Source organism: Alligator sinensis, unplaced genomic scaffold (assembly GCF_000455745.1).
Source record: "Alligator sinensis unplaced genomic scaffold, ASM45574v1 scaffold134_1, whole genome shotgun sequence".
Lineage (NCBI taxonomy): Eukaryota > Metazoa > Chordata > Crocodylia > Alligatoridae > Alligator > Alligator sinensis.
Window position 1 is genome coordinate 743,147 of NW_005841920.1, and position 13,915 is coordinate 757,061.

Consider the following 13,915-nt stretch of genomic DNA (forward strand, 5'->3'; position numbering starts at 1 on the left):
CTCTGGTAATCCCTGACTTCAACAAATCTTTGGTCTTAATTCAAAGATTTTAACTGTCAGCTGATTTCCATTTCCCTTGAACCTTTAGACTTTGTTGGATGTATGTCTCCAGCTGTTGCCTTTCACTCTTTCAGCTCAGCCCTGGATTCCCTCCAGGATAACTTCTTGACTCCCACAGAAACTGTTCTTACCAGACTTTTTATTTTTACTTTTGTCTGACTGAGATCTCTTCAATGTCATCATCTTGTCTTTTCTTTTACGATTTCAGCATTCCCCATTCACTTCCCACCTTTGACCATCTTCCCTTTGTAGATGTGGGGAGTTGCATGGTTTTTCTTCTTCGGTTACCCCCATCCTATTTTTTTCAATTTTTTTTCTCTCATTCATTTGTTCTTTTTCAGCCACCATCTTTACACTAACTCACAAGTCTATCTTTCCACTATAGACAGTCTCCTCACATTTCAGTTTCTCTGGCATCTCCTTTTGAAGGTGCAACTATTAACTTAAACCAAAAACTCCTCCACACTCTTCTGTTCTTGATTGTTTTGCCATTCTGCCCATTTTGTGTGCCCTTAATATGAGAGTCCTTAGGTATGTGAGCTAAAAAACAAGAAATAGTCAATATGAATGGTTTTCCTAAGATGCTCCCCAATGCATATATTTGTTACAAAGTTAATATTCTGAAGAATGAACTCTGAACTAGGACCATTATTTATTGTGAACCTAAACGTGGGAATTTGCAGAAAACTGCATGCTGTTGTACATGGGTTTAGCTGAATGTATGAGGCTTAAGTACTTCTCCACTCAGAATCCCCCTTGAGAGTTGTAAGTAGGAACCTTTTCTGGGGAAAGTACCATGAAGTTCTGTAGAACTTAAGCTTTCAGTACAAATTGAATCTCTTAGTATGAGTCGAGTAAGGAAGAGAAGAAGTTTCCAGATATGACAAACAAATTAACAGTGTTGCTTTTCAAAGTGTATGCGTGTGTGTGTGTGTATAGATATACATATACATGCATCTCCACTATTGCTGTTCCAGTCTGGATAAGATATGAGAGAGAACTATGGCTGTGGATTTCACAAGAATGGCAATTTAATTTTTCATGCTGATAGTGGGGGAAAAACCTATAAACAGCAGCAGGAACAGGCACTGAAACTAATGACAGAGAGGGTTGCTTAAACTTGAGAGGTTTATAATAGTGAAGACACTTGCCCTTCAGAGCATCAGGCTAGCTGAAAAATTGTGTGGAGGCACTGTGATGGAAGGAACACTGCAACTGGTCAAGAAACAAAGAGAAATTGCTAGGATGGGGATAGAGATCTGACAAGGAGCTGGGGAAAAATGGGTGTTTAGATTAGATGAAGACCCCATGAGACTAAGGATATGGTCAAGCATGTGGGTTTTTTTAGTTCCTTTAAAAGGAGAGGGAGAGATACAGCTTGGGAGTTCACAGCAACTGTTAGAATATATGCCTTTTTATATTTGCAGATCCTTTAGCAATGCAAGTTAGCTAACTAATCCTAACTCTGACCCTGACTAGAGCAGTGTTAAAATTGAAGCAATATTGCTACCTTTCTATCCCTGTAGAATCATACAGACGTAACAGCTGCATTGTTACAGTTTGTAAGAATATCCTTTAATAGTAATTGTCTAGCTATACCCTCAGATCAAGAGACAACAGGGAAGGATCAAATGAAGAGCCAGCAGTGAGGGAATGAGGATAGGCTGGGCAAGAAGTTGGTTTGGGCTGGAGGAGAGTGGGACTGAAGTGATAGACATAAGGAGCAGAGGCTGGTACTGAGTAGGCAAGAAGGGACACCTGATTAGGAGTTAGAAGTGAGGAGGGAAAGGAGTCCAGCTTAGAAGGAATGGAGAGAAGATGCATCATTGAAGCAGCCCTTCAGTTCTAGGCTGTAAACCCAGAGGTCCACAGAGTCTGACCATTTTTTGGTTATCAGCAGACCTTGAAACTAGGGGTGTACCAATATATCGGTTGCATAGTGGATCGGCACCAATAAAAGGAAAATTAACATTATTGGCAATCGGCTTTTTTTTTGGCCAGAGTAGCCAGTAATGTCACTGATTAAATGCTGCGTGCAGGTGTTCAGCAGCAACATGCATGAGGTCAGGAATGCAGCTGGACAGTTTGGAGAGCAGTGTCTGGCTGGTAAGTCTGTGGGCGGGGGTGGGGGGCAGCTGGAGGCAAGAGAGTGGGGCAGGGGCAAGTGCGGCCCAGCCAGGGTGCAGGGTGGAGCTGCGGGCAGCTTGTCTGGGGGGTGTGGGAAAGAGGGGGGTGGCTTCCTGCCACTGCACAAATCCCCATGGGGGGGCTGGGGGGTGTCCCTGGATTTGTGCGTGGGGCAATGGCGGGCTGCAGGCTCAGGGCCAGGGGCTGCGCTGACCTCTTTCCAGCCAGGGCTGCACTTGGGGCTGTGGCACTAGGATAGCTATGGTGAATTTTTAAGGTTCCTGTATCCTACCTCCTAACCACCCAACCCAGCGCTGCTCACTCGAAGTCCAGCCTAGCCCCCCCTGCTAGGAAGGAACAGGCACAGCCCCTGGCCCCAAGCCTGGGCAGCCTGCCCTCACCCCATGCACAAATCCAGGGGGGGTACATGCCTCCCCTGGGGGTGCACGCAATGGCGGGGAGCTAGCCCTGCTCCCCATGCCCCCTGAATGAGCTGCCTGTGGCTCCGCCCCACTCCTGCTGGATTTGCATTCACCACCCTGCTGAGCAGCCCCTGCTCCACTCCCTCCCTCACCGTGGGCGCCTAAATCTGCCCCCCTCCACGCCCCTTCCCTTCCCCATACCCCTTTCCTCTGACACACTTAGGAGGAGGAGGCTGCTCTTCAAGCTGCTGGGCTGCATATTGGCTGTCGGATCAATATGGGCTTATATGGCTGGTTAATAAATCGGCATTATGCAGTCTTTTAAGGCTGTGAGCCAGATTGATCCAGTTCAGGTCAGAGGTTGGAAAGCAAGCACCCAGCCACTGCTGTTTTTCCCAGCTGTACTTGCAGCTGGCAGGAGAAATCTGCTGCCAAAGCCCCATGTCCACAGGCTGGATCAAATAAATGGCTCCACAGGATGTAGGTTGCCTGAGCCTTTACATATATCATACCATTTAACCCTAGTAATGGGGCAGGATCCCACAAAAATGGCATCCTTGTCTTATACTTAATAAGGTCTGTGGGGCAAGAGATGAGAACTGTGTGCTAGCATGTGGGCGAGTACAAGGAGACAGTATTGGTCAGCCTGATAGGTTGCTGATGTGCTATGACTACTACCCACCTGTTGCCAAGTTTTCTTGTAAGCAAAGTAGATGTGAAGGAGACTGAAGGGAGATAATGTAGCTGTACAAGTGTGCATGTGGTGCTTGTCCCAGCTATGAGGGGAGGCACCAATGTGTGTGTGAACTCTAACAGGAGGGCAAGGAGACAAGAAACAGGAACTGACCTTTCACATTGAAAGAGAAGTGATGAGTGTTGTAGGCAGACCATGAATGACTTTCAAAGTAAAGGCAAAAAACAGTTTATGCTTGATTTAATGGAGAATGTGGAATAAATGGAGGGATGCATATGAGCTGTGACTTGAGCTACTAATAGTAGAGGTGCACTAATACATTGGTCCAATTTTGGTTTGGCACTGATATGAAGAAAATTGAGTGCATTGGAAATTGGCCTGATGGGGCCAATAATTTGGCTGATAAATGCCCGTGCATACGCACAGCTGTGACAGCGCATAGGTGGCCAGGAGCGCAGCATGACAGTGTGGAGAGCTGCATGCAGCTGGTAAGTCCGTTGTGGTGGAAGGGGAGTGGGGAGGGGAGGGAAGGGGTGGGCGGGAGGGAGTAGGGCAGCGCTTACCCCAGCCCCACTCCTCCCTCACCACAGGGGCCTTATGTGCCTCCCCAACACACCTTCCTTCCCTTCTCCCCTTTCACCACAGTGTTAGCTTTGTGGCTAGAGGGGAAAGGCTAGATGCTAGAGTTTTTATAGATGTCATGCCTGAAAGATCTGCATGACTTCAGATCCTGCTGTCCAGAGTTCGAGAGAGTTAGAAGTGATGCCTAGGTCACAGGCTTGCGTAATGGGGTAGTGGAGGTGGTGGGGGTGATGTCCACAATGATTGAGAGGAAGTACTAGTGAAGGATTTGTAGAGGAAGATATAATATTAAAAGCGTTGTTCAGGTAGGTTGGGTTTGAAATAATTTTTTTTGTTCGGCTCTGGCAGCAGTGAACACTGATAGAAGTGGCTGTACCTGGAGCAGTTTGTGGAATGGAGATTGAGAGCACTGGCTGTGGGGTGGGGAGCAAGGGGTCAGGGGGCAAAATATAGACCAGTGCGGGGGAAGGGGAAGATTGAAAAGAGCAACCCCAGGGCTGGGGCCGGTGACTGGATTTTCCCAGCCCTGGGGCTGCACAGGGGAAGTGGACAGAAGCACTGGTTTGATCTAAATCGAATGATTCTGATACTCCATAGATTCAGGTTTATCTTAAACCGGGTTCTGCAGTTTTTAGATTGACTTGTGTGCATGGAACTTCTATTCAGTTACAGGTTTAGACTGACTGCTGGTCACTAAGATGGGGTCTGTAAGTGTAAGGTCGGCATCAGAACGAGCTAAGAATAAATTGGGCAGCCATTTTGAACCCAATAAAACCTCCTGAATGTCTGTACTTAGCCATTAAGTGCTATGTCTGACCCTTTAAATTGGAGCTAGCTTGTATGCCTAATTCCTGTTTTGTGAATTCCATACTTGCAGATAGACTCCTGAAATCCAGGTGTGGGAACCTCAGCATTGCCTTGTTAGTGCCTTTGTGAATCTTGCTCTAAATGTTTTCCCGAGTCCCTCAGCATAAGAAGTGAAATTGAATCTATTAAGGCACCTCATCACTGCCTTCTACTACAACGCTGATTTGTAGTTCCCTTTATAAAAACCTGTTTTCTCTGCCTGAAAAAACCCAAAGGACTTGTTTTGGAAGAGTAGTGTTTAGGGATGTTTATATTACATTACATTACAATTTTCACTGTAAGATCTTCAGTTTTGTTGTTGCTGTAAGGTGGTAATTGTTTTCCATAGTTGGTGTAAAATGCACAACTAAGACATGGTTTCTTATACAGAACTATGAATCTGTTAATGGCAAGAATTATTAGCATTCATTCATGGAATGAAAAATCAGTTAAGTGTAGGTCTTGTTTGGACACTGCCTATACATTTTAGTTAGCTTTGTCCTGAGTGATGGATTTTTTTTCATCTCAGTTTGGATTACTACTGGGACTTCTAGAATAAATCTACCTGTGGGTGCTTTCTTTTAGAAGGGTTAGCTTTGATTCTGGAAATTGCTCCTTTCAAAAAAGCTAGCTTAAGCATGAGCTACTAATATATTTTGAACAATTCTGTTGAGAATCACTTTTCACATAAAAACGTAGTTAATTCTAAGAAAAACTGAACTTCTATCTTAACTAGATTTAGTTTATGTGGATTAGATTGTGAATGTTTTCAAATATAAGTTTATTTTCCATAGGTTAACATTCAGTGGCGCTTTTTTTAATATATAAATGACCTGCTCTTTAGAAAAAAACATAAGTGGTGCTATCAGTGCTGCCTGGATAGGCTGCTTGACTCTTCCCTTTTAAAGGATCATGTTTTCAGTTGCTTACAACTTTGCCAGACATTAAGCAGACAACATTATAAAAGTACTTTATATATTTAAAGCATACCTCATGGCTTGAAAGTTTTTCATAGCCTGTAATGCTCAGTGCTTTGCAAGTGAGGCCCCAGGTCTCAAATTAAAAAAGAGAAGTTAAAGAACACAGAATTTAGTGACCACAGATAAAAATGTGGTTTAAGGGGCTTGTTAATAACTCCTAATAATTTTGTGCCAGAGGTTGGGATAGAATCTACTTCCCCTGTGGAAAGAGTAGGGTGTGCCTGTCGCAGTGCATGTGCACAAGAAATCTGTATTCAGTGTCCACAGTTAACTCATTCTGGCATTTCCTCAGTATTTGCCTTCCAATCCTAACTTTATAAGATTAGTGTAATGGTGTGTGTAATATATAAAAAGATATCCATTGTGCCTGTGTCTACTATTTTAGCCTTTTGCATATGCCTAGGGCAGTGGTTCTCAACCTTTTGAATTCGAGGCACCCCTCATTGGTCTCGAGGCACCCTCCATAATGGGTGTCACTCAACTGACGACAAATTTCAAAAACTAATTTATATATTATAGTGCTTAGGTCCTTGCAGAGAGGCTGGGCAGTGGGGGGGGGGAATCATTCAGGCTGGAGCAAGTGTACTTATCTCCTCACCCCTTGCTTATCTTCTTGCACCTCGTGGTGTCCTTCAAAGACTCTGGTGGCATCCGAGGGTGTTCTGGCAATCCTGGTTGAGAATCGCTGGCTTTTAGCGTCTTGGGGTTTACCTTTTGATAAGTAATGGGAACTGCCTCTTTTGATGTGAGGAAAAAGATTCAGTTTGAGTAGAAGGGAGTTTTGTTTTTATACTTTGGACCCTTGCATATGTTTGGTACCAGGAGAGTGCTATGGTGAAAAATAGCCTGCTTATAATTCTAGTGGCTGTCTGAGAATTTGTTTCCATTATACACAGTCCTTCTATCATGAAGTACTGTCTGCTGAACATAGACATGGAATATATATTCACTAATTGGAAATACCCTGAGTATCCCCCTTAAAATAGCCACAACTATTCTGAGTTCTGTGTGTGATATTTAACATGGTTTCCAAGTAAATTTAAGACTGAGACCTTTCCATTGCATTTTCTCTATATACTACTGACAGTTCGTACATTTAAAAAAACTAATGCTGTTTTAATCCTGTGGCACAAGAACTAGGGAAAATCTTGGTTCCCAGCTTGAAAGTGAAAGCATTTTTTATCTGGTGAAGGGATTTTTGGCAAACAAAGCAGTGGCACACATTTCATAGTTTCATAGTTTTAGGGTCGGAAGGGACCTAATAGATCTTCTAGCCCGACCCCCCGCCAGGGCGGGAGAACAACAAAAGAACCCTAAAAACAAAACAAAAAAACGGGACTCAAATGAGTCCAGCCAGGGAGGTATCCAGCCTCTTCTTAAAGATCCCCAGGGTAGGGGCCAGCACCACCTCCCTTGGAAGTTGGTTCCAGCTCCTAGCCGCCCTAACTGTGAAGTAGTTTTTTCGGATGTCCAATCTGTACCTCCTCTCCATCAACTTGTGCCCATTACTCCTTGTTATGCCAGCGGGGGCTAGGGGAAACAGCGTCTCCCCCAAACCCTTCTGGTTCCCCCTAGTGAGTTTATAGACGGTCACCAGGTCCCCCCTCAGCCTTCTCTTGTGGAGGCTGAATAGGTTCAAGTCCCGCAGTCTCTCACTGTAGGGTCTGCCCTGTTGTCCCCGGATCATGCGGGTGGCCCTCCTCTGGACCCTCTCCATGTTGTCCACATCCCTCCTGAAATGGGGCGCACAGAACTGGACACAATACTCCAGCTGCGGCCTGACCAGCGTCGCATAGAGGGGGAGGATCACCTCCCTGGCTCTACTCGAGATGCACCTGTGGATGCACGACAAGGTCCGGTTAGCCCTGCCAACCATGACCTCGCATTGTCGGCCCATGTTCATCTTGGAGTCAATAATGACACCAAGATCCCTTTCCGCCTCCGTGCTCTCAAGTAGGGAGCTCCCCATCGTATAAGTGTGCTGCTGGTTCCTACTACCCAAGTGCAGCACCCTGCACTTGTCCGTATTGAAACACATCCTGTTCCTGTTTGCCCACCCCTGTAACCTATCCAGATCCTTCTGCAATCTCTCTCTCCCTGCTAGCGTGCTCACCTCCCCCCAAATTTTGGTGTCATCAGCGAATTTAAACAGGTTGCTTTCCACCCCAACATCAAGATCGCTGATGAAGAAATTGAACAGCGCAGGCCCCAGGACCGAGCCCTGGGGGACTCCACTACCCACCTCCCCCCAAGTCGAGTATGATCCATCCACCACCACCCTCTGAGTGCGACCCTTCAGCCAATCTGCAATCCATCTGACTGTGTAGGCATCTATGCCACAGTCGCCTAGTTTATTAATTAGGATGGGGTGAGAGACGGTGTCAAAGGCCTTGCTGAAGTCCAGAAAGACTACATCCACCGCGACACCTGCGTCCATGGCCTTTGTGACCTGATCATAAAAGGCAATCAGGTTGGTCTGACATGATCTCCCCCTAATAAATCCATGCTGATTGCCCCTGAGCATCATCTCGGATGCCGGCCCATCACAAATGTGCTCCTTGATGATCTTCTCAAAGAGTTTCCCCAGGATTGAGGTAAGACTGACGGGCCTATAATTGCCCGGGTCCTCCCTTTTCCCTTTTTTGAAGATGGGGACCACATTAGCTACCTTCCAATCATCTGGCACCTGGCCCAAGCACCACGATCGCTCGTAGAGCCGTGCCAGGGGCCCTGCAATAACCCCAGCCAGCTCCCTCAGCACCCTGGGGTGGAGAGCATCCGGACCCGCTGACTTGAACGCGTCCAGCCCCTCCAGAAGCTCTCTAACCCGGTCCTCCCCAACCTGAGGTCTGAAGGCGATCCCCTCGCGTCCGGCTTCTATCACAGCAGGGAAGTCCCGGTCCCTGCACAAGAAAACGGAGGTGAAGAATTGGTTAAAGAGGTCCGCTTTATCCTCTGACGCAACCACCAGATTGCCCCGCATATCCTGCAGGGGCCCCACATTACCCGGCACCTTCTTCATCCTCCCAATATATTTGAAAAAGGACTTTTTGTTATCCTTAATCCTGGACGCTAATCCGAGCTCTATATCCGCCTTGGCCTTCCTAACAGCCCGCCTGCAGGCCCAAGCAGAGGAGGTATACTCCTCTTTGGAGATTACACCCCCCTTCCACCAGGCGTACACCGCCTTTTTGGCAAGCAGGCACTCCCGGACACCCTTGGTGAGCCAGGGGGGCTTTTGGACACTCTTGCCCCCCTTGCTTCTTGTCGGGATGGACACCCCTTGGGCCCCGAGTATCGTTTCCTTAAGGAACGACCACTCCTCTTGGACGCTGAGTTCCTCTGCCCTCAAGGACCCCAGTTCCTCTCCCACTAATCTCCTCATCTCACTGAAGCTGGCCCTCCTGAAGTCTAGGGCTACCACCTTGCTGCGGGCCCTTGACACTCAGTGTCATTTCAGTGGAGTAGTGCAAAAGAATTTAGCCCCTTGGCCAGGTTCACTGCCGTCAAGTCATACTGCTATGTTAATTTTCTTTCAGTGTCAGCAAAATTCTAACGTTGTGTGAAATAATTGAGGTTATTCTGTCTTAAAAACTCACTTTCAGGAGTTTAAGATCCTGCATTTTCTAAATAGTCTGGTATAACTGAGCTACAGGGTCAGATGCTCAAGTCCCTGGTAGCTTATTGCTTGCTTCTGGCCCTATCCTATTCCACAGGATGGGTATACAGGTTTAAAAAGTGTTGGCTGTAACCTTTCTTTGGTGAAGAGTATAACTCTCTTAGTAGCTAGCTCAGTTGCAATTAAGTTTAATGGGCTTGGACAAGGCCTTAACACAAGAAGTTATAATAAGATCAGTGAGAACACTGTCAGAAGGTTTAGGTGTGAAACTTTTTCAAGCACAGCAATAGAAACCCCACCAACTGGACAAAGCATTACAAACAATGTAAAATGTACCATGGAGGACAATCTTGCTCTAATGGGAGAATGGTCTACCACCTTTTCTAAAAAAGGACATATTCTTGAGTACGCATCCAAAACACTGTGGTAGCACTCTAAGCCACTGTGTATTTTGTGAATGCTTTAGGCTACTTGTGGTGACTTTGAGATGTCGAACAGTGGCTTATCCTGGTAATCAAAGAAAGTGTAGGAAACAATAATAGTTTACTAAAAGCTTGATATTTAAACAGATTTTTATTTCAGATAGTCAGCTATCTAAGTGAAGCATTATTCCCCCAAATTTTATACCTCTGCTCCTTCTTAATTGTTTAAGGTGCACCAACATACAAGCCTCCAAGGAAGTCACAGCTGCCACAGGAAGATCTTTTTGTCTAATATGACTACATGACTCAACTTATTTTTTGCTATTGTGACAGAACTCTTGTCTTTGCAGACTGCTAATATTGACATCTGTTGCAGTTAAATTAAGGCTGTTTCTCTTGCCCCCAGTTTGTTTTTGCTGGACATAGGCTTTCCATTCCAAGCACTAAAAGATGTTGCCCAGCTTGTCTGGGAGTTTTGGAAGACACTGTTCGTTATGTTTTAGAATGTTCTTTATATAATAACATAAGGAGAACCTATTTATCACCATTCTTGGAGAAATTGATACACTTTTTCAAACGGAGAGAAACTAATCTTGTTCTTCCAGCAAATGGATCCATATTTAGCAAACCATTTTGCAATTTTTGCTTATAAAGCTGAATCAGTTAGAGTTAAACATCCTTTACTGTTGATATGATTGATAAATGTTAACACTATATCTGATTTTAGTGTGTCAGTTGTGGATCTCTGTGCAGCATTTTTATAGATTCATGATTTGATTTATTACTATATTTATACTACTAATATTTTTATAATGGTTGGCTCTTGCCCTTAATTACATTGCATTATACTACAGAATGATGAAAGAAATACTCCCCAATGTAGCATTATCTAGACCTTCTTTTCTTTTGGAAAGAGGTGTTTAAATGATACGCTTGAACAATATCACAAACAGATTTTTTAAAATTAAAACAGCATTGCGGGGAGCACTTAGTTTTCAGGTTAGCACTGCACAAAGAGACTGCTTCAGCAATTTCATCTGAACAGTTTTGAATCCTTTTGTCTGTGCAATCCAGTAAGTTGGTGAGTTTTGTCACCAGAGCTATATTTTGTCATGATCGTCTCTGGCCCAAAGATACTTCTTGCCTTGGGCTAGAATAGAAATTTTCACAGCTGACAACTTCAGTAGTGATTTGATAGTGCAGGTCATGCAAAGATTATTTTTCTTTTTGAAATAAGTGTTGCATGCTAGTCATGTTGCTTTTTGATCTTGATGATCTGAACTGAGTTTTCCTTTTGGATTTGATGGTGACTAGAGAATAATTAAGGCTACTGTGAGTAGCAGTTGGGGCATTTAGTGCATATATAACTTTCAGCTCTCCATCTTTCATCAAACTCAGATTATGTTGTTAATATGCTATCCCAGGGATTGGATAAGAGCTAGCTGAATGACGCCCATGGAGAATGAGAATAGAAGGTTATCCTGGTCTGTTAAGGAAAAACAGCTTGAACAGAGAAATTTCGGGAGAGACCGTGTTAACCAAATGGTGTCCTTTTCTTACTAATTTTCATCTTAACTACTTTTGTGTGCAGGGCAGTGCAATAGTTGTACAGAAGTAGCCAAAAACACCCTTCCTCTCTACTTTGACAAGAAGGTTGGGACCTTCTCTTTTCAGTGGCACTTGTAGGTGGTTCATAGCTTTGTCCATTAGTAGGGTTTAACATGTCATGTTCTGTGTAGGATAGCATCACAAGCATACTGAGATATTTCCATATGCAGCATTTTGCTTAATACCCTTACCTCACATGTAAGATGAAAGCCATTACACACATCCCTGTGTGCAGTTAAAGATGTTTCACCTATTTTACTACATCTTAATACTGTTGTGTGTGAGCAGCTATGGCAGATGGCTTCAGTAGCTCTGCCCTTTAATGGGAAGAAAGTGCATGTTCTTGGGGATGAGTATTAGCCTGAGTCTCCTTCCCTTCTCCTTTTCAGTCCCATAGTCTGTCTGAGTTTTAGGGAAAGTTACTCCACTGTGAAGAGGTAAATTTATCCAGAGTGAACTTGGATCTGTTGAGTTAGGTGGAGAAAGGTATTAGGGTCATTGTCCTATCCATCACTTTGGATGGACTTCATCCTATTAGGACTCTTATGTCCAGAAGCTAAATAGGCACTTTTTTTATAAATCTAAAAAGAAATACATTTTTCTACTGACTGAAACTACTTAGATAAATTGTCTAGTAACTAAATCATGTTGAATGACTTGAAATACTGTAATATGATGATCTTTACCAGCTCCTTTAATATGGCTTGTCACTTTTTTTTCCCCCCTTTCAAGCAGTCCTCAAGAGGCAGAGTTTGTACAGTAATCCTTTCAGTGTGGTCAGTTACACAAGCCCTTATAGTCCCAACGCTAGTAGCCCCTACAGTAGTGGCTTCAACTCGCCTTCCTCAACGCCAGTGAAATCTGCTTTAATGAAACAGCTCGTACCTTCTGGTAGCTCAGGTAGGTTTTTGTTTTCAGGAAGTATCATGTTCTCTTGTGTGGGGCATTACACAGGCATGAAGAGTTTGTGGACAAGAAAAGATGAAACTTGTGTTTGAGTAAGAAAATTGCATGATATTTCAGATACTGCAGAGGAAAAACACAGTAGGCTTTTTTTTGAGCTTGAGGTGTTATAATGCTACTTTTGTTTGGATCTCTCTGAACTAGACAAATGTATTCTTTTTTTAGGGAGAAGTGGTGCATATAAACTTGGTTGTATGATTGTTCTGTGCACTCACAGTGTGTGCACACTTTTATATATCTGTAGATATAGATACATAAAGAAGTGTTTTACATACACTTATATAAAAATAATTTCCTATAGATTTGGTCTATTAGCTGACTAATGCATGATGATAGTAGTTACTAAAGATTCATATAGCTTTCTGGAATATAGTTGTAACTGCTGCCTGCACTCGTGTTGTTGCATAGCCTGTCGGTTCTTGCACATCAAGGCACTAGTATAAATGACAGCAATATAGCCAGAACTAGTAAAAAGTCTTGCTCTGCAATTCAACTTGTGGTCCACAGCCTGAGACTGTATTCTTGGTACCCCTGCTATGTTTTAATTTAATACATGCCCTTCTGGCATTACAAAAAGCAGGTTTCACATCTGTATGCTTACCTGGAACACTGCAGAAATGGTGCAAGCACTAGGAAAACTTTGTTTGAAAGAGGAAATTCTCTGCAGTGCTGTTTGTCATGTCACATATTACATTTGTAGTTGAATGCAGTGTTATGTGGTGGGGGGGTGGGGGTCTCATGGTGCCCCAGCAATCTGTTGTGCTCTGCCTTCTCCCCTACTTCCCCACTAAGACCAAGGGAGGGAGAGGAGAGGGCCTCCCTGGCAGCCTGGGGAGCAGGGTTGCAGTCCAGCCAGGACTGGAGACTTCAGCTCTGCTTATCATGGTTATGTGCCACAGAGCTTTCTGCTGCAGGCTCTGGGCAGCAGTGCGTTCTCCTGGCCGCCCTTTCATGAAGGGTGGTAAGTTCTCAGAGCCCCAGTCTTGGGGGACCTGCAGCTCTGATCACTGCTGCAGTTAGGATTAGTGATGCTGCCACTAGGACAGCAGGGGTAAGGGGTATCTGCTGTCCCAGCAGCAGTGACTGGGATGGCTGCTGATCCCTCTGGGACAATGAGCTATCAGACAGCCTGCTCCTGCTCTAGTCATGAGGACAGAAGCAGCTTTCTTTGCCCTGGAAGTTGGCAAGCTGTCAGAAAGCCCACTGCTGCCCCTGGCACAACAGCATATTTCATGACAGCTTATTGCCCTCCGTGGGAGGCTGAAAGCCTGCCCAGTGGTCCCCTTTCTGTGGTAGGGCGGAGGGCAGGGTATCAGGTATTTGGGGTGGGAGGGTGGGCAAAGGAGCAGACTTCTATCAGTTCCTGGCTGCTACTTTTTAGCACACAGGTCAGGGGACTGTGCACAGATGTACACCCTTCATAATGCTATGTTTTTGTAGTACTACAAATGCATGCATGTCCACAGCCCCAGGGCGAGGTGGTAAATGGAAAGGTACTGGAGTGAGGCTTTGTGGTCTCCAGCATATGCAGTCATTTGACAGAATGTTGCTTTTATCTTGGACACTGACTATTAGTTTCTCTGCTTTGGGGA

The 13,915-nt window shown here is 44.7% G+C and overlaps 1 protein-coding gene across 3 annotated transcripts in view; it reads left to right on the forward strand.

Annotated features, from left to right (window-relative positions):
- The window catches only part of SLAIN2 (SLAIN motif family member 2), a 38,024-nt gene that overhangs the window by 828 nt on the left and 23,281 nt on the right, over window positions 1–13,915 (forward strand). For 2 of the 3 annotated variants that reach the window (XM_006019006.2, XM_006019004.2), the window contains exon 2: window positions 12,093–12,260. The exons of the other annotated variant lie outside the window; for it this stretch is intronic. In XM_006019006.2, the coding sequence (XP_006019068.1) occupies window positions 12,093–12,260 (168 nt within the window). The remainder of the gene's footprint in view (window positions 1–12,092; window positions 12,261–13,915) is intronic. 3 annotated transcript variants of the gene reach the window in all.